This window comes from Cydia fagiglandana, chromosome 25 (genome assembly GCF_963556715.1).
Source record: "Cydia fagiglandana chromosome 25, ilCydFagi1.1, whole genome shotgun sequence".
NCBI lineage: Eukaryota > Metazoa > Arthropoda > Insecta > Lepidoptera > Tortricidae > Cydia > Cydia fagiglandana.
The window spans coordinates 4,096,127-4,118,162 of NC_085956.1; the positions used below are offsets into that span (position 1 = coordinate 4,096,127).

Consider the following 22,036-nt stretch of genomic DNA (forward strand, 5'->3'; position numbering starts at 1 on the left):
TCCATAATAGGCCGGCTACATGCGTATGGTGACAAAAGTCATCAGTAGTATTTTTCGTGATTTTGTTTTTAAGGTTATAAATTGTATGGAGATGACATCTTTCACCGTACCCAATACCCATGCTGTTAGAAAAATACTATAACACTATAATCTACTTTTAGATATGACAAATATCTTCACCGGAGAGTTGAAATTAAGAAAGATAGATAATTATTTATTTAATATACCCACTAAAAATATTTCTTACAACTGCTGGGGTTGTAAGTCAGCAAAATAGTCCTCAAACTTACTAAATACCGAAATTTACTAAAATCGGTTCAATATACAGTTCAGCCATTGTTTCTCATTTCATTCATCATCAGTCGTTCCCTCAATGCTGAGGGATCGTGACATCATGTCCTAATGATGTTTCTCATTTAGCTAAGCATTTATTTTATTTTTAGTTGTACCTACTAGTAGTTGTAGTTGTACTATTTAAAAAAACAAGTTACCTACATCATACACCGCATTGATATTAAAATATAAAATAGTAAAAAAGTAGTAGTCAAAAATACAAAACCATGACTGGATAGAGGGTGAAAAAATGGAGGGAAACTTATTCTAAATTTATAACATCGATATCGATAATATGGGCTTGCAAGTAGCACAACAAAACTGTCAACGCACTCGGCGCAGAAATGTGATATCAACGGTCGCTATGAGGAATTGCTTTTAAACGAGTCCCGACATTCCTGGAATGTGTATAAATAGCAATTTAGAAACGGGGAATAACTGCTTGTGAAATATATGCCGGGAAGCAATCAATTTTACCATGAATTAGAAAAACTTTTCCTACTATTGTTAATATTACATGTTATGAAAATCGATAATATTGTAATACTCATGATATACAAGCTTGAGGCTATTTGTTTACTGTTACTAAATTTTATTCATAGAATTGTTAGTTTGTAACTCAGGAATTTACTCAGGAATAACGCTGTAATTTAGGAATTTAATATAAAAAATAGACTTATAGAAAAAAAATAAGTTATAAGAAACAAATGAGCATCAAACAACATTGATACCATTGGTAAATAATCCCGGAATATGTCATAGGTCAAAATGTGGTTTCATTTTATCAATAAAGTAGGGTACATCACTACGGTATAACATTTGTAAGACGCAGGTAGGACGTTCACTGTCTACATTATAAAAGATATTTTTTGTATTTTTGTGAAGTTTTTTTTTCACTTACTTATTTTATAGTCTTATTTCTGCTTTAATAACGGCTTGACAGACGCTTTATGTTTCTTTGTTTAATGAAATTCAAGCTATTCATGTTAGTTAATTTGTTCTTGATATATTTCAACATCTATTTAATTAATAATATAAATCACATATTTAAAACAGTCAATATTTGTGTTCTCTCTCTTTCTTTCTTACACGTGTTCTGTTTCTGTATGTTTCTTTATTTAACTTGATGTTGTACCTAATGTATGTTTTTACGCCAAATAAATATTTTCTATTTCTATTATAACAGAGTCAACGACTAATACTATACCGGGTGTGGCCTGTAACGCGAGCAAATAATTAAAACATAGATTGTACTCTTCAAACGGTGACACTTTTGTTCAGCAACTTTTAAAAATTATGAAGTATTTAGAGTCTCTATTTTTCATACAAAATAAATATTATCTTCAATGGACGCCACCGCCACGCCATATCATTGTGATTGACGTTGCTTGTCACGCCTTAAACATAACAAAATTCGCAATACATTGCGTCTTAGAATAAACTTTAAAGTGTATTAAAAATCAAAGCACAAGTTATTTTTAAAAGTCGCTGAACAAATATTGGTCAGTATGCGGAGTACAGCCTACAGTTTAATTTTTTGCTCATATTACAGGCCACACCCGGTATATACTGATGGTCATTGACTTAAAAAAAACAATGATTTTCCCCTTATTAAATGCAAAACAATCAAGTTATTATGCTTCCAAATTACTCATATGTATAATTCATACATATTTCATCTCTTTTCTTTGAACCATGACGGCAGAGACAGGCTATTTTCGATGCATTCAGCAAGGCAAAGGAGTTCTTGTTCTCACAATAAGCACGCTTTATTGAATTAATGGTTTCATAATTAATTCAAAGCGTATGCTATGCACGTGTAAGATTTTACTTTTTTTTGTCTTTCAATTCAAATACAAATGTTTATTAAACACGCAGGACTTACAGAAAGCAAAAAATCTTGTTCGAGAAGAGTAAGAGTATGCGTGACATGTTTCATGAATTTAATTAACTTTACATCTCCATTCCTACAATCTGAATAATTCAGTAACACACTATCAAGTTTATTTACATCGGAGTGAGACCAAGAAAAGTCTGCAGCGATTTTGATAGCCCACGCAGTGCATGTGTTACTTATACGTCATAATGTCATAGAAGTATGACGTGTAAAATAACACTTGTACCGCGTGGACTATCAAAATTTCTGCAGACTTTTCTTGGTCTAACTTCTAGAACATTTGCAAAGGTATATAAATGTAACATAACCTACGATTTTTACTGTTCCTAAGTAATGCTTAAGACAATAATAAACTTATATAATTTATATTTTAGTCAATTTATTAAATTGCAATAAACCAACTTGATTGTATGTATCTGGAATATTAATAAAAAAAGTTTATAACCGCTTGCCCCTCCCGAGGTGTCCCATACGCGTTCTCCTGTATTGAATTTATATGTACTTCAACATACATTTCAAGTCAACTTGTGTCATTCCTTTGAAATGCAATTCAATTTGTCAACAGCCCACATTTGCGAAGCAATGACGGTCATTTGAGCCACTCGAACAATAAAATTACAAGAATAGGCGTAAGTGACATCTAAGAATATCGTCACTTACGCCTTTTTAATACGATATGTGATAGTGTGGGAGAAATACCGAGCTATTCTCTATATCAATCGTTTGATTGCACACTGCCGCTATTGTATGCTCAAATTACACGCCTTTTATCGAGTGAAATTATATGATATTTATAGTATAATTGCTTCTTTTGACAACTGACCGTCGTTCTTTATGCGTATAGGAAAAGTAAATAAAATTATGCACTTCCCTTATGCTGTTGTGTGCAAAGTTGAATAGAGTTTACTTCAAAATTAAAATGTAAAATGTCAACTTTTTCATTTAGTTAAAGTAGGAACCTACACTACAGACGTGTTATTTTATTTCAATATAAATCAGAGGATTCGGGATATACTCCTAAGTTTATATAATAGTTAGGTAGTATAGGTACCTAAACCTAACGCATGTATAAATGAAAATATAACATGAAAAAAAATTATAATAAAAAATATATCGTTTAATCTGAAATCGTTATCGATAAGAAACAACACGTGTAACATCACTATTTTAAACGCCAACGCGATTTTTTTCGACAAAAAAAGGCAACGGTCCTACATCAAACATCCTTAACAAGTTACAGATTCAAATCCGCCTTTCCATTCGAAACTAGTTTGTAGGATGTTACCTTTGTTCTTTCCGGCCTGTTTCTCATAAAAGTTACTAATAAAACTTAAGAAAATAAACTAATAATATGAATAAACGAGCTTACCATTAAATTATCTCACGAAAATCCTGTTTCGAAACAGTTTATGACTGAAAAACTGTTTTAAAACTCCATTTTGTAAAACGAACCACTATAACTCACATTCACTTTTCGAATCATAACCTAAAACTTGCTAAAAACTGTTGGAATTGTTTTAAATTTTTAAACTTAGAACGCTGACTTTTTAAATCAGTGACGCGTACGCGGCCGCGTCTCAACTCGACTGAGACTGCCGAAGATATTTTTACCTGTGTTAAAGCAAAAAGTTCGCCTCGTCAATCGGACTTAATTAACCCTACAATTTATTAACAACCTTATTACTTCGATATAAAGTCGTAATTTCTTTACTTAAGGTAATTACTTTGCCGTGACCATAGTTAGCATGCAGGACAAAGTAAATCAAACCGTATTATAAGCTATTAAGGTTGAAATTAGAGTGATTTAATCTGAAAGCTCCGGCGTTGTAGTCCTCTGGGTATACATATATCGTGGGCAGTTGCTGTGAAGAAAAGCTTCTCAAACTTTGGAAAGTTTCTGTTAAGCTTGTTAGGAACTATAACTTAGTTGATACACAAATAAATACTCTCTACGGACGCCATCAGATATAAATACAAACAACATGAATGTATATAATAAACTATTTGAACAAGATTTAAATAACAGAATGAAACTTGGCTTTTCCAGACGTAAAATTGTCGTATTGGCTGATCAACAAGGGAGACACCTAGGATCATTACTCAACAGCTTATGTGGAGCGTACTTTGAAATACAATGTTATTCAAATCCCGGAGCGGATACGCAGAACGTGCTACGCTCACTGCCAAATAACGGCCAGGCCCTTGGCAAGGACGATTTCTTGATCATAATAACTGGAGCTAATGATACAAACCCGACCAAACTGTTTGCAAATCTGTATTATTTAATTCAACAACTGAATGACTCGAACATAATAATATCACGTGTACCCTACAACCGCTACTTGGCTGAACGCCCACTGAATAATATGCTCACATTCATTGCAAACCAATTTGAACATTGTTCACTATTAACTAATGTATATAAACCTACCTTTAACAGCCATATGACTACATTTTCGAGGCAGCTAGCAACAATAATTCGCCACCAAATATCTTGTTCACTCTATAATGAATCATACCAGATACAACAGCTGAAACACCACTTCATAGATTCTGAACATACGCACTTAAGGCGCCAGTGTACGTCCAACGTTGATACCGCCGCCCAGAGAACTGAAAATGGAACAGTTGAAGATAAAAATGATTCATCACCTCCGTCGCAGAACCAGCTTTTTCGTCGAAAATCGTGGTAACAACATTGAGAGCCTACTTCACCTTAACGCACACACATATACCTGCCCTGAAACTAGTATTGGAGTTCTTCACCAAAATATCTCCGGCGCCTTAAATAAACAAGAGTTATTGATGATTGCCATAGATGACCTTGAAAAAAATGGTACGAACGTGGACATCGTATGCTTAAGCGAGACAAACTTTCTTCGGGGATCGGAGTGTAATTTAAAATTAAAACATTTTCAAATAGCGGCTAGCTTTTCCCGCAAACATTCGAAAAGAGGAGGTGTTGCAATACTCGTTCGTAACAATATAAGTTTTACTCCTATGCCAGATATTGAGTCGATTTCCCTTGTACACACTTTTGAATGCTGTGCCACTATACTTCCACAATATAACATTGTAATCATATGTATCTATACAAATAAAATGCCCACTTCACCTTCATCCATCTTTTTCCATAAACTAAAAATATTACTACATACAGTCTGTAAAAATAAACGAAAAAAATATATTCTGTGTGGAGATTTGAACATTGACACTTTAAAAAAATCACCTATAGCAAATGAGTTGACACAGATTCTAGAAAACTATAACTTAAAATTAACTTCTGATTGCCCTACAAGGATAACTAATCACTCAAAGACTTGCATTGATCACATTGCATCGAATGTTAAGGAGAGTCAAGTACTAGTACATGATTTAGGATTATCTGACCATACGGCGCAAAGCTGTCAAGTGCCCGTAAAAAAACGCCCGCCATGTCCAGTAAAATGGTGGTTCATTTTAAAAAGAGATTATTGCGTAGAGAATCAATTGAAATTTTTACAGTGTCTATCAAGTTTATCTTTTAACGATGTTTTAAAAGAAGAAGATGCCAATTGTGCTTTCGATAAATTTCATGAATTGTTTCTTCTTTTCTATAATCTGTGTTTCCCGACAATTAAAGTTAAGGTAAAAAATAAATCTTTCTTTTCAAAGAAAATATCAAAAGGTATCCGTAACTCTTGTAAACAGAAAAGACAACTGTACTTACTTAGCAGACGTTCATCTCATTATAAATTAGAATATAAGAAATACTCCCGCCTACTAAAAAAATGCTTATTATCCCAACAAAAAACAGAAAATTTAAAATATATTGATAATAACAGTAACAAATGCAAAGCAGTATGGGATGTTATTAAAGATTATACTTCATCTGATTGTACCAATAAATCTATTGATAAATTAACAGTGAACGATTTATGTATAAATGACCCACAAGATATTGCCAATCAATTTAATGATTTCTTTGTAAAGACTATAAGCGATAATGTAACTACAAACTCTACCTATGATATTGATATTGATAATAATAACTCTTCCATGTATCTCAAACCTGTAACTATTTCTGAACTCCATAGCATAATCATGTCACTTAAAAATTCACCATCAGTAGGATATGATGAAGTGAGGACAGATATTGTTAAAAAATGTGTATTGTATATTTTAATGCCCATGTTACATACACTAAATCTTTCATTGATCCAAGGTAGCTTTCCAAATATATTGAAAAAGTCTGTGGTTAAACCGATTCATAAAAAGGGCGATAAAACTAATATGGGCAATTACCGACCAATAACCTTAATTTCAGTTTTCTCCAAAATATATGAAAAAGTGATGTTTAGTAGATTAATAAGTTTCCTTGATAAATATAATATAATATCCGATCATCAACATGGTTTTCGTAAATCTAAATGTACTTCCTTAGCCACATTTAAACTGGTAAAAAATGTTCTAGATGCAGTAGATAATAAGATCCCTGTAACTGTATTATTATTAGATATGAGTAAAGCTTTCGATTTTGTATGTCATAAACGATTATTAGTAAAGTTATACAAATATGGTATACGTGGTCCTGCTCTTGAATGGATAAAAATGTATATAAGTGATAGAACCCAATGTGTAGAAACCATAAAATACTGTCCAGTAACTAAGTCTCTAAATAGTTATAGATCAACTTTCGTCAATAATCATTATGGAGTACCTCAAGGCAGTATTCTGGGTCCCCTGCTATTCATTATTTATATAAATGATATGCCCAAAAGCCTTCCACATAATAGTTTATTATTCGCAGATGACACATCAATAATTGTGAAATGTACAGATCTTTTAACTTATAATGATGACCTTAACAGAACGCTTGCTCTAACAATTAAATGGTTAGATAGAAATAATTTGAAAATAAATCTGGAGAAAACTAATTACATTCAATTTCATACACACAAAGGCAATTCACAACAGTTAAACATACAATATGACAATATATCTATAAAAGAAGTACAACATGCACGATTTCTAGGTATTCTTATTGATAATCAATTCAACTGGAGGGAACATATAGATAAACTATGTTCCAAGGTTAATAGCTTCGTTTTTGCCTTAAAAAGGGTGAGTCAAACTGTTTCTATTCCTGCAGCGTTAATAGCATATAATGGTTATGTAAATTCTATTTTAAGGTATGGCGTAGTTATCTGGGGAAACTGCACAGACAAACATAATGTCTTTATTGTTCAAAAACGCTGTATTAGAGCCATTTTTTCGATTAGTCCGACTGACAATGAATCATGCCGTCCATATTTTATACAAAATAATATTCTTACTTTCCCCTGTGTCTATATCTATGAAGTTTCAGTTTTTGTTCACAAATATAAATATTTGTTCACAGAAAATATATCATTGGGTACTCGTGTAGTAAGACCTAAATACAGACACAGGTTACCTAGGCCATATGTTAACCTGTCGCTCACGGCTAAAAATGCGTATATTATGTGTATCACAATTTACAACAAATTACCTAATCGTTTTAAAGACATGGAACTTGAGCATTTCAAAACAAACATAAAAATGTGGCTAATAGAAAAATGTTTTTACTGTATAAATGATTATTTAAGTTTATCATGAGTGTTCCTAATATGTAACTAAATATGTATAATGTAAATGTATGTACACCTGAAAAGGTAAAGTTTCGGTGTAACTAAATATGTAATTGTATATTCCACCTGCAATGTAACCTGATTCTTACATACAATAAAGAACTTGAACTTGAACTTGATCCTTTGCGTAAAAGGCGAAGAGATAAGAAAGTACGAATAGATATTTAATGAAGCATATAATTAACCAACTGTTTATTAGTACAGTCAGCAGCAGAAGCTAAGCGAGCGAGGTGTTCTAAAGTACCTTGAAGCGTTCTTATTCTCTTAACAATAAAGTGTAAGACCATTTTGAACACCTTGCCCGCTTAGCAACTATTGCTGATGTACTTAACCAGTCTAATTAATATTACTTACCTACTTTTCTGGCTACCCAAGCTGCCCAGGAACGGAGTCAGTGGAAGAAAAAGATTCGAGCCCTACACCCCAGCTGGGGGTAACAGGATGGAAAGAAGAGACTTTTCTGGCAGTAAGGTTACTAGGTCATCATTCATTCTCTTGCCCTTTTCCCAGTTTACTAGGTAATAGCTTAAAAACAAAGGTACGCGCAAATCGAGAAAAATAAATCTGGCTGTCCTACAGAAATCAGCGGCAACACACCAGCCGTAATGTATGAAACAGCCAAATTTTTTTTCGTGATTTCTGCATTGGCATTAATTGGCATTGGCATTAATAGAAGTTGTTCAGTACGACTTATAAATTCACTACGTAGAGTATGAACGGTGGTTAAAATTTGGTTAAAATGTCAATCTGTATTTACAATTTTTTTAGTCAACTTCAACATTTATTCAGCAAATATGCCACAAGGGCACTTTTACACGTTAACATTAAAACTTACAAGCAAAATAATAATAAAAAAATACATCAACAATTTTATTAAATACTGCATCTACCAATTCAAACTAACGTATAACACGTAACGTAGTCCTTTCATAACCGTTCAGCGTGAGCGTACAGTTTGAGCACCAGCGGCCAGGCCCCGTACAGCAAAACTGGTTTGTAGTAGGCTCCAACTGAAATCAACTCATTGCCGAGTAATCTCAGCCGAAACTAGGCCTCGGTATTGTCTACGGAGAGCCTAAAGGCCCCAGTACGGCCAGTACAGTGGCTAACGATGGGCCATGCGTGGCCATGCCAAGCCCAGGGCCGTCTTAAACTAGGTTGGGCCCTTGGGCACATAAGAATTTGGAGCTCTTTTGGAAAGTAAATTAAACTAATATTTTTGTACTATGATCTTCTATTTATTACTGTTACTGTCTGTCCTTGGGGGCCCCCGAGGATGGGGGTCCTGGGCACGTGCCTCGTGTGCCCTTATAGGGTCATTCATTACCTACGCTATAGTTCGTTTTTTTTAGCATTAGAAAGAACTCCGCAGAAGCAAGCGTGTAGTTTTTATGAGGCTCTTTAATTGTTAATAATTATTGAATTATCTAATGTAGCATGGTCAGTACATATAATTTACTTCAAATTATTACCGCTAAAAGTGCCGGATTTGGAACCACAAGCATACTTCTGCCAAGTTCTTTCTAATGCTAAAAAACACGGACTATAGTTTCCGTCCAGCTCTAGTATTCGTCCACTTGACGGAGTATCAACTAATGTATTTTATTTTTAATTAAAGTGGACGAAAACGATTAAGCAAAATGTGAGATGCAGTACACATTGGAAAAATAAATTGGATAGGTTGAATACCACCCTAAGCAATATTTCGTTACCTTTAAATAAAAATAATGAATACTAGAACCATAATTTAACAGTATTTTCACAAAAAATAAAACGAAAGTGGACAAAAACTAGCGCAATTAACCCTTATGTACTTAGTTTTTGTGTGCAATGCAATGAAGCGCGAAAAGCTCGTATAAATAGATTTATTCCATTTTCTACTTAAAACTAAAATGTAAAAACTGCTAGAGTGCTAGTATTCTAAAGATGGCTGAATCGTCAAATCATACGATCTACCTTCCTACTTTAGTACACATAACCTATAATTTGATTTTCAGATGTAGTGCATAATTATTTTCCATCGTATTTTCACGGAAACGTTCGAACGTGCATTGCTATTTCAGTCAGTCTCGGTACAAAAAGTACTGAAGTTGGCTGAAGTAGCATGACAAATACATATGTACTTAAAGGTTATTAAATCACTAAAATAGATGATGGAACATATAGGTACAGTTCGGTGGTAAAGAGTAGAAATTATAGTTTTAAATCAGGTCCCCATTGAAAACCAGCGCCACGAATTGCCGCGGCATTATGCCGAGTACGGTCCTATTTTAGCGTTTTTTTATGTCTGTATGTCTTTGTTTCATATATGTAATATGTTGTGGCGATAAATAAATGTATTCTCTTTCTTGCTTTCTTTCAAATGGTAATAATTAAAGAGAATCTCGACAGTCTGGTGACAGACAGATGGACAGCGGAGTCATAGTAATGTTTACACTTTGGGTACGGGACCCTAAAAATAGTGGGTTCCCAAAAGTGAGCGTAGTATGCGCTAATAGGCTATTACACAATGTCTCTTACGCTCAGTGGCGCCCTCTATTTCTACTCTTTACTGCCAGACTGTATAACAGTTTATTCCTTGGATTTAGGGACCCAGGGCTCGATCTTGGGCCTGGTGGTGCTGTAGGGTACATATTGGCCCTGGGTGCCAGAGAGGTTCTCGTTGCCATAGAGCATCCAGTCATATTTAGGGCGGCTGGGGTCCTGCAAAAAAAAATGAATTTCACTGGCCGCAGCCATCTTTCAAGTTTAGAACCTAGATCAGGCGTGGCTCACTCCACCATTTCGTCGCTTTGCAACAGGTACCTACAAGTGCATCCGTCCCACACCAATTTTGGTGGCTAGCCATACGCCGCGCGTGGCGCTGTCGCCACCTAGCGGTCATATCTGTCCTGATCGTAACAGACGCGTTTTGTTAGAGAGTGAATCTTCTGTGCCTGGTACTATTATTTATTCTGTGCCTGGGTTTAATTTGAGTTTAGAACATGCACGATCCCTGAGGGTCTACCGCGAACCACGTTCGACGTGTTGCCTCCCTGTTACACTTACGTACTAATTTACAAGTGCGACAGAGAGGCAACAGGTCGAAAGTGGTTCGCGGTAGACCCTCTGGTCCCATGTTTATACCTGGTGTGGGGGAAGATCGGTTTTATAGTGCAGCCAGCCGAACCATTCAGCGGGGACCTGAAATTATTAAAAATACATATTTAATTATAATAAACAAAGATACTTGACATAGTTGAGATACCAATCAAACTCCTAAAAATGTATAAACTTAATTTTTGAAATATATTATGAAATATTATCTTCATGCTTTATTTAAAAAAAAAAACAGGTCCAGTGCGAGTCGGAGTCGCGCACGAAGGTTCCGTACCATTACGCAAAAAACGGCAAATAAAACACGTTCATTGTATGGGAGCCCCATTTAAATATTTATTATATTCTGTTTTTAGTATTTGTAGTTATAGTAGCAGTAGAAATACATCATCTGTGAAAATTTCAACTACCTAGCTAAGTATCACAGTAGCCGCTCAGGGAGGACAAAGGGAGGAGAGGTTCAGGAGTTAAAGTCTCCAAGTCTCTCGAGATAGATCCTGCAGCTGTTTGAAGTTGCAGGTTTGGATCGAGAGTTGTAATAGGTGGCGATCACAATAGATCAGGAATGGTCGGAGTGATACATAGGCTTTGGAGCTTTATACAGGGTGACATTTAAGTGGTGATCTGTAAAGGGGCCCACTGATTAACAGTCCGCCGGACGGTATCGGCCTGTCAGTTAGAACAAAATTTTGACAGTTCCGAACAACTGACAGACCGATACCGTCCGGCGGACTGTTAATCAGTGGGCCCCTTAAGGTGGTTCGCTTTTCATACAAAATTCAATCAAAGCTCATTAAGTAACTACACACTATTAGTACACAAATATTTCCGCATTTATCTTCTTTCGAATATTCGTTTGCGCGAAATTAACAGGAAAACAATGTTTCATACAGAAATCATGCAAAAATCATAGTTAACTTTTCATCAATTTTACGTATGTGTGTGTCACAAATGTCGTGTACAGATACATTTGCGACGTTGCCATACCATTTCCGACGTTGCCGGGCTGACCACGGCTCGAATTTGGAGTGCCGTCATGTTTAGTGCAATTTTGTTGACACTGATATTTGACAGGTAGTTAATTGACCTAAGCGAGAAGTTCGTCAGCTTTCAGCTTAGCTAAGAACTATCATGGCGTGTTATGCAAACAGTCGCTTTTTTGCTTGCGAGGGTCTACAGTATGGGGTTCTTCAAAAAAGGAGTGTACAGGTTTTTAAAAGGTCGGCAACGCGCATGTAACACCTCTGGAGTTGCAGGCGTTCATAGGCTACGGTGACTGCTTACCATCAGGCGGGCCGTATGCTTGTTTGCCACCGATGTGGTATAAAAAAAAAAACGGAAGATTCCCGGTTCGATCCCCGGTCATTGTATGCTGGAACATAACTTTTTGTATTTTTGTTACACCTAAATTTCGTATTGTTTTTTTTATTTTTATTAATTTTTTCTTATTATCATAAATCGATTATTAAGTATGGGCTACACGTATTCTTTTATTTTTACAAAGATAATTAGAAATTATACTCTTCCTAATCTCTCTGATTTTTACAATCAGGACATCCTCACTGCAATAAAAACCGGGCAAGTGCGAGTCGGACTCGCGCACGAAGGGTTCCGTGCCATAATGCAAAAAAAAAAAAACAAAAAAAAGCAAAATAATTTTTAAGAAAAAAAAACCGACTTCCATGGGGGCCGATGAAAGATTATTGTAGATGGTACACTATGTAGAAAAGGAGGTAAAACCACCCACTTTTCTACTAGCATTTCGCTTCTGTATAATGGCTCCTCTACAGGATGGGCCAACGCCGGTCACTCCAAGGGACGCAGCCATGCACTAATCACTTGCTCCCTCTAACGCATAAATGCGTCCCTTGGAGTGGCCGGCGTTGGCCCATCGTGAAGAGGAGCCATGAGGGTCGTAGTTCTAGCCTAACCTAACCCACTCCTCAGATAGCAGTTCGGTTCTGTGCGGATCGCAGTTCGAACCTAATCAAACCCACTTTTCAAGTAGCATTTCGTTTCTGTAAGGCTCTCAGTTCTAACCTAACCTAATCCTTGTTCGGTTCTGTGAGGATCGCAGTTCAAACCTAACCTAACCCACTTAATGGCGCATGCCGTGCGGTGTACGGGGGTTTAAGCGGGAGGGGCTAGTAAGATTGGCATCATCGTACTTTATACCTACATTAATTTTATCGTAGGTAATCATAGTTGTTTATTTAGTTAAGGTATCATAGTGGTTTTCTGGGTCAAGGTCCGGGTCCGAGTCCGGGTCCGTGTCCGGGTCCGAGACCGGGTCCGAGTCCGGATCCGAGTCCGGGTCCGAGTCCGGTTCCGAGTCCGGGTCCGAATCCGGATCCGAGTCCAGGTCCGGGTCCGAACCGGATCCGGGTATGAGTCCGAGTCCGGGTCCCAGTCCAAGTCAAAATCGAAATTCGTAATCACCAAACGTGTACCATGCGTCATTGAAGAGTTCTGTTCTGGTCATCATCAGCAGTTCCACTTCATCAAATGCGACAGTTTTTAATGTAAATGCTTGATTTTATGATGAAAATACAAAAAAATCTATACGTATGCCTTTAATATTTGAGGACTCGATTCCTTATGGATCCCATCATCAGAACTCGAGCTTGACAAAAATGTGGCTTAAAAACTTAACTTGCTTAACGAACATAACGAAAAGGAAAAATCGCAAACGTGAACTATGCGTCGTTTAAGAGTTCTGTTCTGATCATCATCAGCAGTTCCACTTCATCAAATGCAACAGTTTTTAATGAAAATGCTTGATTTTCTGATGTAAATACAAAAATCTCTATACGCGTGCCTTTAAGATTTGAGGAGTTCCCTTGATTCCTCATGGATCCCATCATCAGAACTCGAGCTTGACAAAAATGTGGCTTAAAAATTTAACTTGCTTAACAAACATAACGAAGAGGACAAATCGCCAACCGTGAACTATGCGTCGTTGAAGAGTTCCGTTCTGATCATCATCAGCAGTTCCACTTCATCAAATGTCACTTTTTTGGATGTATATGCTTGATTCGTTGATAAAAAACCAAAAATCACTATGTGTATGCCTTTAAGATTTGAGGAGTTCCCTCGATTCCTCGTGGATCCCATCATCAGAACTGGATTTTGACAAAAACGGGACCAATCTGTATGCATATACATTCAATCAAAAAAAGAATTTTCAAAATCGGTCCAGTAATGACGGAGTTATGGAGTAACAAACATAAAAAAAATTAAAAATAAAAAAAATTTAAAAAAACATACAACCGAATTGATAACCTCCTTTGAGATTTGGAAGTCGGTTAAAAAAACGGTCACCCATCCAAGTACTGACCACTCCCGACGTTGCTTAACTTTGGTCAAAAATCACGTTTGTTGTATGGGAGCCCCATTCAAATCTTTATTTTATTCTGTTTTTAGTATTTGTTGTTATAGCGGCAACAGAAATACATCATCTGTGAAAATTTCAACTGTCTATTACGGTTCGTGAGATACAGCCTGGTGACAGACGGACGGACGGACGGACGGACGGACGGACAGCGAAGTCTTAGTAATAGGGTCCCGTTTTACCCTTTGGGTACGGAACCCTAAAAAGAAGTGTATAAAATTTCCTGTGGTTAAAAATAATGGATTTTGTCTATGAATGAAAAACACAATTATTACTAGTTTGTTTTTTTTAGCATTACAAATAAGGTAAACAATCTTGACGTGTCTTTTAATTGAAAAACACATTTTAATAATTTTTAAGAAAAAAAAACCGACTTCTATGGGGGCCGGTGAAAGATTATTGTAGATGGTATACCTACTATGTCGAAAAGGAGGTAAAACCACCCACTTTTCTACTAGCATTTCGCTTCTGTAAGGGTCGTAGTTCTAGCCTAACCTAACCCACTTCTCTGATAGCAGTTCGGTTCTGTGAGGATCGCAGTTCAAACCTAACCTAACCCACTTAACGGCGCATGCGGTGCGGTGTACGGGGGTTTAAGCGGGAGGGGCTAGTAAGATTGGCATCATCATACTTATATACTTACACATTTTATGGTAGGTAATCATAGTGGTTTATTTAGTTAAGGTCTCATAGTGGTTTTCCGGGTCAAGGTCCGGGTCCGAGTCCGGGTCTGAGTCCGGGTCCGAGTCCGGGTCCGAGCCCGGATCCGAGTCCAGGTCCGGGGTCCGGGTCCGAACCGGATCCGGGTATTCCGGTTCTGGGTCCGAGTCCGGGACCCAGTCCAAGTCAAAATCGAAATTCGTAATCACCAAATGTGTACTATGCGTTGTTGAAGAGTTCTATTCTGGTCATCATCAGCAGTTCCATTTCATCAAATGTGACAGTTTTTAATGTAAATGCTTGATTTTATGATGAAAATACAAAAAAAATCTATGTGTATGCTTTTAATATTTGAGGAGTTCCCTCGATTCCTTATGGTTCCCATCATCAGAACTCGAGCTTGACAAAAATGTGGCTTAAAAACTTAACTTGCTTAACAAACATAACGAAGAGGAAAAATCGCCAAACGTGAACTATTCGTCGTTGAAGAGTTCTGTTCTGATCATCATCAGCAGTTCCACTTCATCAAATGCGACAGTTTTTAATGAAAATGCTTAATTTTCTGATGTAAACACAAAAATCTCTATACGCATGCCTTTAATATTTGAGGAGTTCCCTCGATTTCTTATGGATCCCATCATCAGAACTCGAGCTTGACAAAAATGTGCATTAAAAACTTAACTTGCTTAACAAACATAACGAAGAGGAAAAATCGCGAAACGTGAACTATGCGTCGTTGAAGAGTTCTGTTCTGATCATCATCAGCAGTTCCACTTCATCAAATGCAACAGTTTTTAATGAAAATGCTTGATTTTTTGATGTAATTACAAAAATCTCTATACGCATGCCTTTAAGATTTGAGGAGTTCTCTCGATTCCTCATGGATCCCATCATCAGAACTCGAGCTTGACAAAAATGTAGCTTAAAAACTGAACTTGCTTAACAAACACAACGAAGAGGACAAATCGCCAACCGTGAACTATGCGTCGTTGAGGAGTTCCGTTCTGATCATCATCAGCAGTTCCACTTCATCAAATGTCACTTTTTTGGATGTATATGCTTGATTTGATGATAAAATCCCAAAAATCACTATATGTATGCCTTTAAGATTTGAGGAGTTCCCTCGATTCCTCATGGAACCCATCATCAGAACTGGGTTTTGATAGAAACGGGACCAATCTGTATGCATATACATTCAATCAAAAAAAGAATTTCCAAAATCGGTCCAGTAATGACGGAGATATGGAGTAACAAACATAAAAAAAAAAAAAAAAAAAAACATACAACCGAATTGATAACCTCCTCCTTTGGGATTTGGAAGTCGGTTAAAAATAAGTTACGGCAAATATGTAACAATTATAAATCTAATACGATCATTTATATTCTTCTGCTTTCATAAGTAATCGTTTTTGATTTTTAAAAAACCTGATAACACTGAGTATGTGGGGGAAGCGCTGCTGGCCTAGCGGAAAGCAATTCGGAGGTCGCGGGTTCTAACCTCGGCTCGTACCAATGATTTTTCGAACTTTTGTACGAAATAGCATTGATACCTACCTATTTATACACCGATACCTATTTTTCGGTGAAAGAAAACAATGTGAGGAAACCGGACTAATCCAAATAAGTTTACTCTCTGGGTTGGAAGGTCAGGGCAGTCGCTTTCGTAAAAACTAGTGCGCATGCCAATTCTGGGATTAGTTGCCAAGCGGAGATTGAATATCTGGGAGACCGACCAAAGCTTACAAAACATAAAAACTCAAAAATGCGCGTTTTCTCATAGACCTAGCTAAGGGATCAAACCCCTTATAGCAAATTTCATCGAAATCGTTAGAGCCGTTTCTGATACCATCCAAATATACAAATAAATAATTATATATCTAATAATTGCTCGTTTAAAGGTAAGATAACACAAAGGAGAAACAAAAAGAAATTACCTACTCGCACCAGTCTTGAACCCCAATCCTCTTGCACGTATTTCCACGAACATACCGTTACGCTATTGCAACATACTTACGTTGTGTGAAATTGTCTACTACAAGGATCACGGAAACACTGTTTGCATGTGTGAGTAATAGTAGGAAAAAGCGTGACAGCAACACTCCGTCGAATTAAAAAGGTGGTTTTTGCACAATGAAGTATTCAATGTATATTTTCATAGTTCAATATTTACTTAAAGAGTGCGCGAAACATACTTTTAAGTATACAAATACCAAGACCATTTCACAAAAAAATAAAATCTGAAATTTTGCAAAAGTGGTGCCATCTAGCGAGAGTTAAGTTTTGAGTAACCTAGGCGAACCACCTTAACATGTTTTTCTAGCCCCTAAAATGAAGATGAAGAAGAAGTTTAGTAAATGTTTACCTGACTGCCGTCATAGTTCATGTGGAAGTTGGGAGAGTACTCCACCCAGCGATTGCGGGAGTAGAAGTAGCGGGGGTTCTCATAGTACTTGTTGCCGAACTTGTCTTCGCCTACTAGGGTACCGTCCTTTAGTTCATCCTGACTGTGGAAAAATAGAAATTATTCATTTACAGGTGATAGGAGCTGTCCAGGGATCGGATACCGGTATTTTGTGCATGGGAACAAAACCGATATTTTGTGCATGGGAACAAAACCGATATTTTTTGTATGGGAACAAAACCGATATTTTTGTATGGGAAGAATACCGGTATTTTGTATATGGAACTAAAATCGGTAGTGTATGGGAACAAAACCGGTATTTTGTGCATGGGAACAAAACCGGTATTTTGTGCATGGGAACAAAACCGGTATTGTGTATGGGAACAAAACCGGTATTTTGTGTATGGGAACAAAACCGGTATTTTTTCGTTCTTTGTTCATTATTTCATTAACAAAACCGGTATTTTTTCGTTCTTTGTTCATTATTTCATTTCTAATTGGGCAATCTAATATTACGAAGTTTTTACGTAAAAACACTACAACAACAAAAACTGAGTCTGAAATGATTATAAATATATGGTTATTTCAAAGTTTTTGCAAAAAACCAGTCTAATCCTTAGTGCTGTCCACAAGACCAAAATTTTATATGGGCAAAGTACATTTTACGAGGATCTCTGGTGGCCAAATTATGCATAAACCAATAGGTCGTAACAGGATCACAAACTCACTCACACACAGCTCGCTTCTGGAGAATAACCGGATCCTTTCTGACTGTCTTTGAGCGGCACTATGACTATGTGTGTATTTTGTATGTAACAAATAGGATAGTTCTTGCCTTATGACAGTTTTTCCTAATAAATAAACATCACTAAAAATTATTTTGCCGATAATATGATACTACGCAGAAGAGTACAATAACAGTTGTCAAAGGAATTTTGTATTTTATTTGTAACAGCGTTACTTTTAACTTATTTAAAAGGCATTAGTAATTAATGAACTGTCTTTCAAAACTTTATTAACTAAAGTAAACAAAAGAAAATAACACAAAATTAAAGTAAAAGTCAAAACAACATAACCTATCACAAAGTAATTACATAATAAAATAGATTCTTACCGGTATAGTTTCCACAGGGAACCCCGAATGCCTCCATTTTGGCGTATGATGTTGAAGAAATTGGCTACCTTATCTAGTGCAAATATCTTTGCAATGGACATTTTTAAGTCAAATCAATTTTCGTTTCGCAGCAAAGCAAAATTAGTAATTTCACTTTGACGTTTGAGCGATGACAGATTATTAATGTTGCCATAATAACTCTTTAAAAAACTACTAAATCGGATTCGCCAGGGACCGTCTCATAGAGAATCATACTGTCTTTGTCTTACGCTAGTACTAGCACCCAAAAGAAAGGGATCAGTATAGTTTTACTTGTTTTTTTTTTACTAACAAAAAGCTGACCTGCCAGAGTATAGAAACAGGAAAACTATGCTGGCGCCATCTATAAATAACTTTGCCAGTTGCTTTCCATTTAACCCTTTAAACGCGTCGGGTGCGGCGCGTTATCGTGAACGTCGTGAACCATGTCGAGGCTAGACTAGAGCCACGCGCGTCAGTTGACGTCTTTGGCAGTGTAGGGTTAGGGGATGAAGAAAATATCCCGTTTTACTATTAAAAATATTTATTTTACTAAAATAATTAGTACCTAAAAAGGAAAAATAAAAGTTACTTAGTAAAGTAAAAATCGATTTCATTCAGAATAAAAGAGTGAATGTCATTTTGACTTTTTATCTTTTTTCTTCGTTTTCCGAACCACCCCGTTGTCGAGGAACTCGTACTTTCCGTCTGTTTTTAAGAAATTCGTATTCGATTCCGCTTCGTCCTTTGGCACTGATTCCATATTTTCATTCCGCTTTTTCTTTTTCTTTGATTTGAAAAGACATCCAACATCAGGATCCGAAACATTCGCATCAATGTTTTTTAATTTCTTCGTTCTTCTACCATTTTCCCCTTCGATTTCACTGGCATCATTTTCATCTGTCAGTTTACGTTTCTTTTTATTTTTTTTAGGCTCGGACTCTGTGCATTCAGCCACTTCGATGTTACCGTTCCCAATTTCCGTTAAACTCTCGCTGTTTGAGCAACGCTTCTTCTTTTTCTTCTTCTTGGTTTTAGGAACTTCTGTGTCACTGTTCAAATTTAAATCTTCAACTTGCAGTTCACTGGCTGGTTTGTTTTTATTTTTCTTTTTTTTTTCATAATGCGAGTAACCCTCATACTTTTCTTGTTCAAGCAAATGTTGTTCTTGTTGTTCTATTCTTGCTAATTTGCCTAAAGCCCGCAATCCATGTCTTGCGCCTCTGAAATAAAAAAAGGAATAGTACCTATTGAATAATTTGATTACTTAGGGGTCATCCATTAATTACGTCACACGTTTAGGGGGTGGGAGGGGGTCAAGAAAATGTGACATGGGGGAGGGGGGAGTCACAAACATTGTGACGTCATTTTAACTTCATCAGTAACCGAAAATTAATTTATATATTTTTATTCGCAAATGTACATTTAAATAATGAGGTTTTGGATGTAGGTAATTTTCGTTCCTAATTGGTTTTGTGTTATAAAATTACTAATATTTCTTTTACCAAAAATGTTTATTTATTAAAAAAAATAATGCCGCGTTAGTATTGCTGATTTCGATGAAAACAAAATTGCCTAAAATGTGACATCACACCAGGTGGGGAGGGATTTGCACTTGGTCACATAAGTGTGACAAGGAGGGGGGGAGGAGTCAAAAAACCAAACCAAAAGAAATTCGTGTGACGTAATTTATGGATGATCCCTTATTTCCTTTTTGTAAAACATTGTTTAGAGCCCAAAACATAAGTTTTGCATCTGCAAATGTTTTTAAAATGGCAAAAGCTTAATTTCCAGGTCTCAAAATGCAAGTACATCATCATAGAATGCCTTATTGACTGGAATCCCTGAATTAGTCGGATTTTTTTTCAACATAAGCAAAGAATATGATGGGTATCATGTATAGACATAATATTAACATACTTATGTGCTGTCCGTCCACCACAGGCCGCAAAAAGCTCCTCATCCGTCATCTTAAACACATCCTTCTTCTCCCCGTCACTCTCCGAGTCTGACTCCGCCAGTTTCTCCATTTTAACTCCCCCGTTTGTCAAAGTCGCTTTTTTAACAAAATAATCTGCATACTGTTCCTCTTCTGCGGTTGATTTCTTTTTTGTTTTCGTCAGTTTCCAGGTGCTGTTTGATATTTGGAAGTCATCCGTGTTTGTTTTTATCTTTTTGGTTTTGCCGTTTTTCTCTTCAATCTGTGAAATGATTGTTACCAGTTACAAGACTGACCTCGTTTTGCAGGTCTAATATTTCTTTTTTTCATTTTATGATGATTCAAGTTGTTAATAAATATTTTATAATATAAGTTAGTAAGCACTAATTAAGAGACAATACGAGTGAAGAAGCAACACATACTCTTCTTTTCTGTGTTCATTTTGTATTGATTGGCATGAATGAAAGTGTTGATTGGGTGAATCAACTTCTTGTCATTCATTGCCATAGTTACGGTCTCCTGGGTCACTCTTAAAATACTAGTTTTATCATATTTAAATTAACATAACTTGACTTTTTTGGTAGTTATAAGGCCTATCCATAATGTTACATCTACTAAGCATGTTTGTAGTACATGGTACGGCAGTTCTTGCAAACTATGCTACTATTGTCTCCTGGCTGATGGGACAGTATAACAACAAGAAATAGTTGATTGACCCAATTATACAACTGTAAGGGCCCTTATACTTACTGTAAGGGTCATTATATATTTAAGGAATAAAGGGCTTAATAATAATAATAAAAAAGGGCCCCCCCACATCTGGCGTCTTTCGAGCGTCGGCGTCTGTCGGCGTCGGTCCAGCGCTATGGAAAATGACGTCGCTGCGCAGTTGCGTCGACGCTGCGTCGACGTTGCGTCGACGTCGGCCATAGAATTGTAGACGCCGACGCTCGAAAGACGCCAGATGTGGGGGGGCCCTAAATATAAATTTACCTCGACATTACCAGCTGCCTTGTTATACAGCGTCGTCCACCAGTGTTCTGTGAAGTCAGACGCCGCGTCATGCCCTACACCTGTGACGCTTCGCTTTAACTTGGGCTTCAATGCTTGAGATATACCATTTTCATTCTTACCTAAACCTTTACCTAAAAATATGAATAAAAGAATAATTATTACTATTTGAGTTTATAAAGACTATAGGCTGATATAAGGATGATTTCATGCCTATTTTCTATATGAATAATCTTATCGAAACTAATGCGTAGTTAAAGCGATAGATGTGGTATCTTACCATCGGTCCAGCCGTATTTCTCGAGTTGTTTTCTAGCGAAATCCATTATCGTAAGGTTCGACGCTAAATTTTAGCTTATAAATAGTCACTAAAACATGATTTAAGGATATTTTTTTAACATAAACAGTATGTTTACAATAGGTTAGGGATAACCTCAATAAGTCACACGATCTGTCAAATCAAACTGCAATTAATTGCGTTCAGAAATAGTAAGGATTATGGATGAGTTCCGAAATAAAAAGGAAAGC

At 36.4% G+C, this 22,036-nt stretch overlaps 3 protein-coding genes across 3 annotated transcripts in view; all 3 read right to left on the reverse strand.

Moving 5' to 3' along the window:
- LOC134677130 (uncharacterized) overlaps nucleotides 1–3,822 on the reverse strand; it is a 69,829-nt gene extending 66,007 nt beyond the window's left edge. The window contains exon 1 of the mRNA XM_063535589.1: nucleotides 3,600–3,822. The gene's annotated coding sequence lies outside the window, so the exon portion shown is untranslated. The remainder of the gene's footprint in view (nucleotides 1–3,599) is intronic.
- Nucleotides 3,823–9,728: 5,906 nt separating this feature from the next.
- Nucleotides 9,729–18,701, reverse strand: LOC134677105 (probable NADH dehydrogenase [ubiquinone] 1 alpha subcomplex subunit 12). The gene is made up of 4 exons (XM_063535560.1): nucleotides 18,541–18,701; nucleotides 17,388–17,529; nucleotides 11,005–11,061; nucleotides 9,729–10,581 (listed from the first exon to the last, which is right to left on the reverse strand). Exons 1-4 carry the CDS (start codon nucleotides 18,639–18,641, stop codon nucleotides 10,450–10,452), a joined length of 432 nt encoding a protein of 143 aa, XP_063391630.1. The 5' UTR covers nucleotides 18,642–18,701; the 3' UTR covers nucleotides 9,729–10,449.
- A 405-nt stretch (nucleotides 18,702–19,106) lies between these two features.
- Nucleotides 19,107–21,957, reverse strand: LOC134676896 (G patch domain-containing protein 4). The gene is made up of 4 exons (XM_063535279.1): nucleotides 21,789–21,957; nucleotides 21,491–21,642; nucleotides 20,479–20,759; nucleotides 19,107–19,781 (listed from the first exon to the last, which is right to left on the reverse strand). The coding sequence occupies exons 1-4, from the start codon at nucleotides 21,832–21,834 to the stop codon at nucleotides 19,196–19,198; spliced, it is 1,065 nt and encodes a 354-aa protein (XP_063391349.1). The 5' UTR covers nucleotides 21,835–21,957; the 3' UTR covers nucleotides 19,107–19,195.
- Nucleotides 21,958–22,036: the final 79 nt, after the last annotated feature.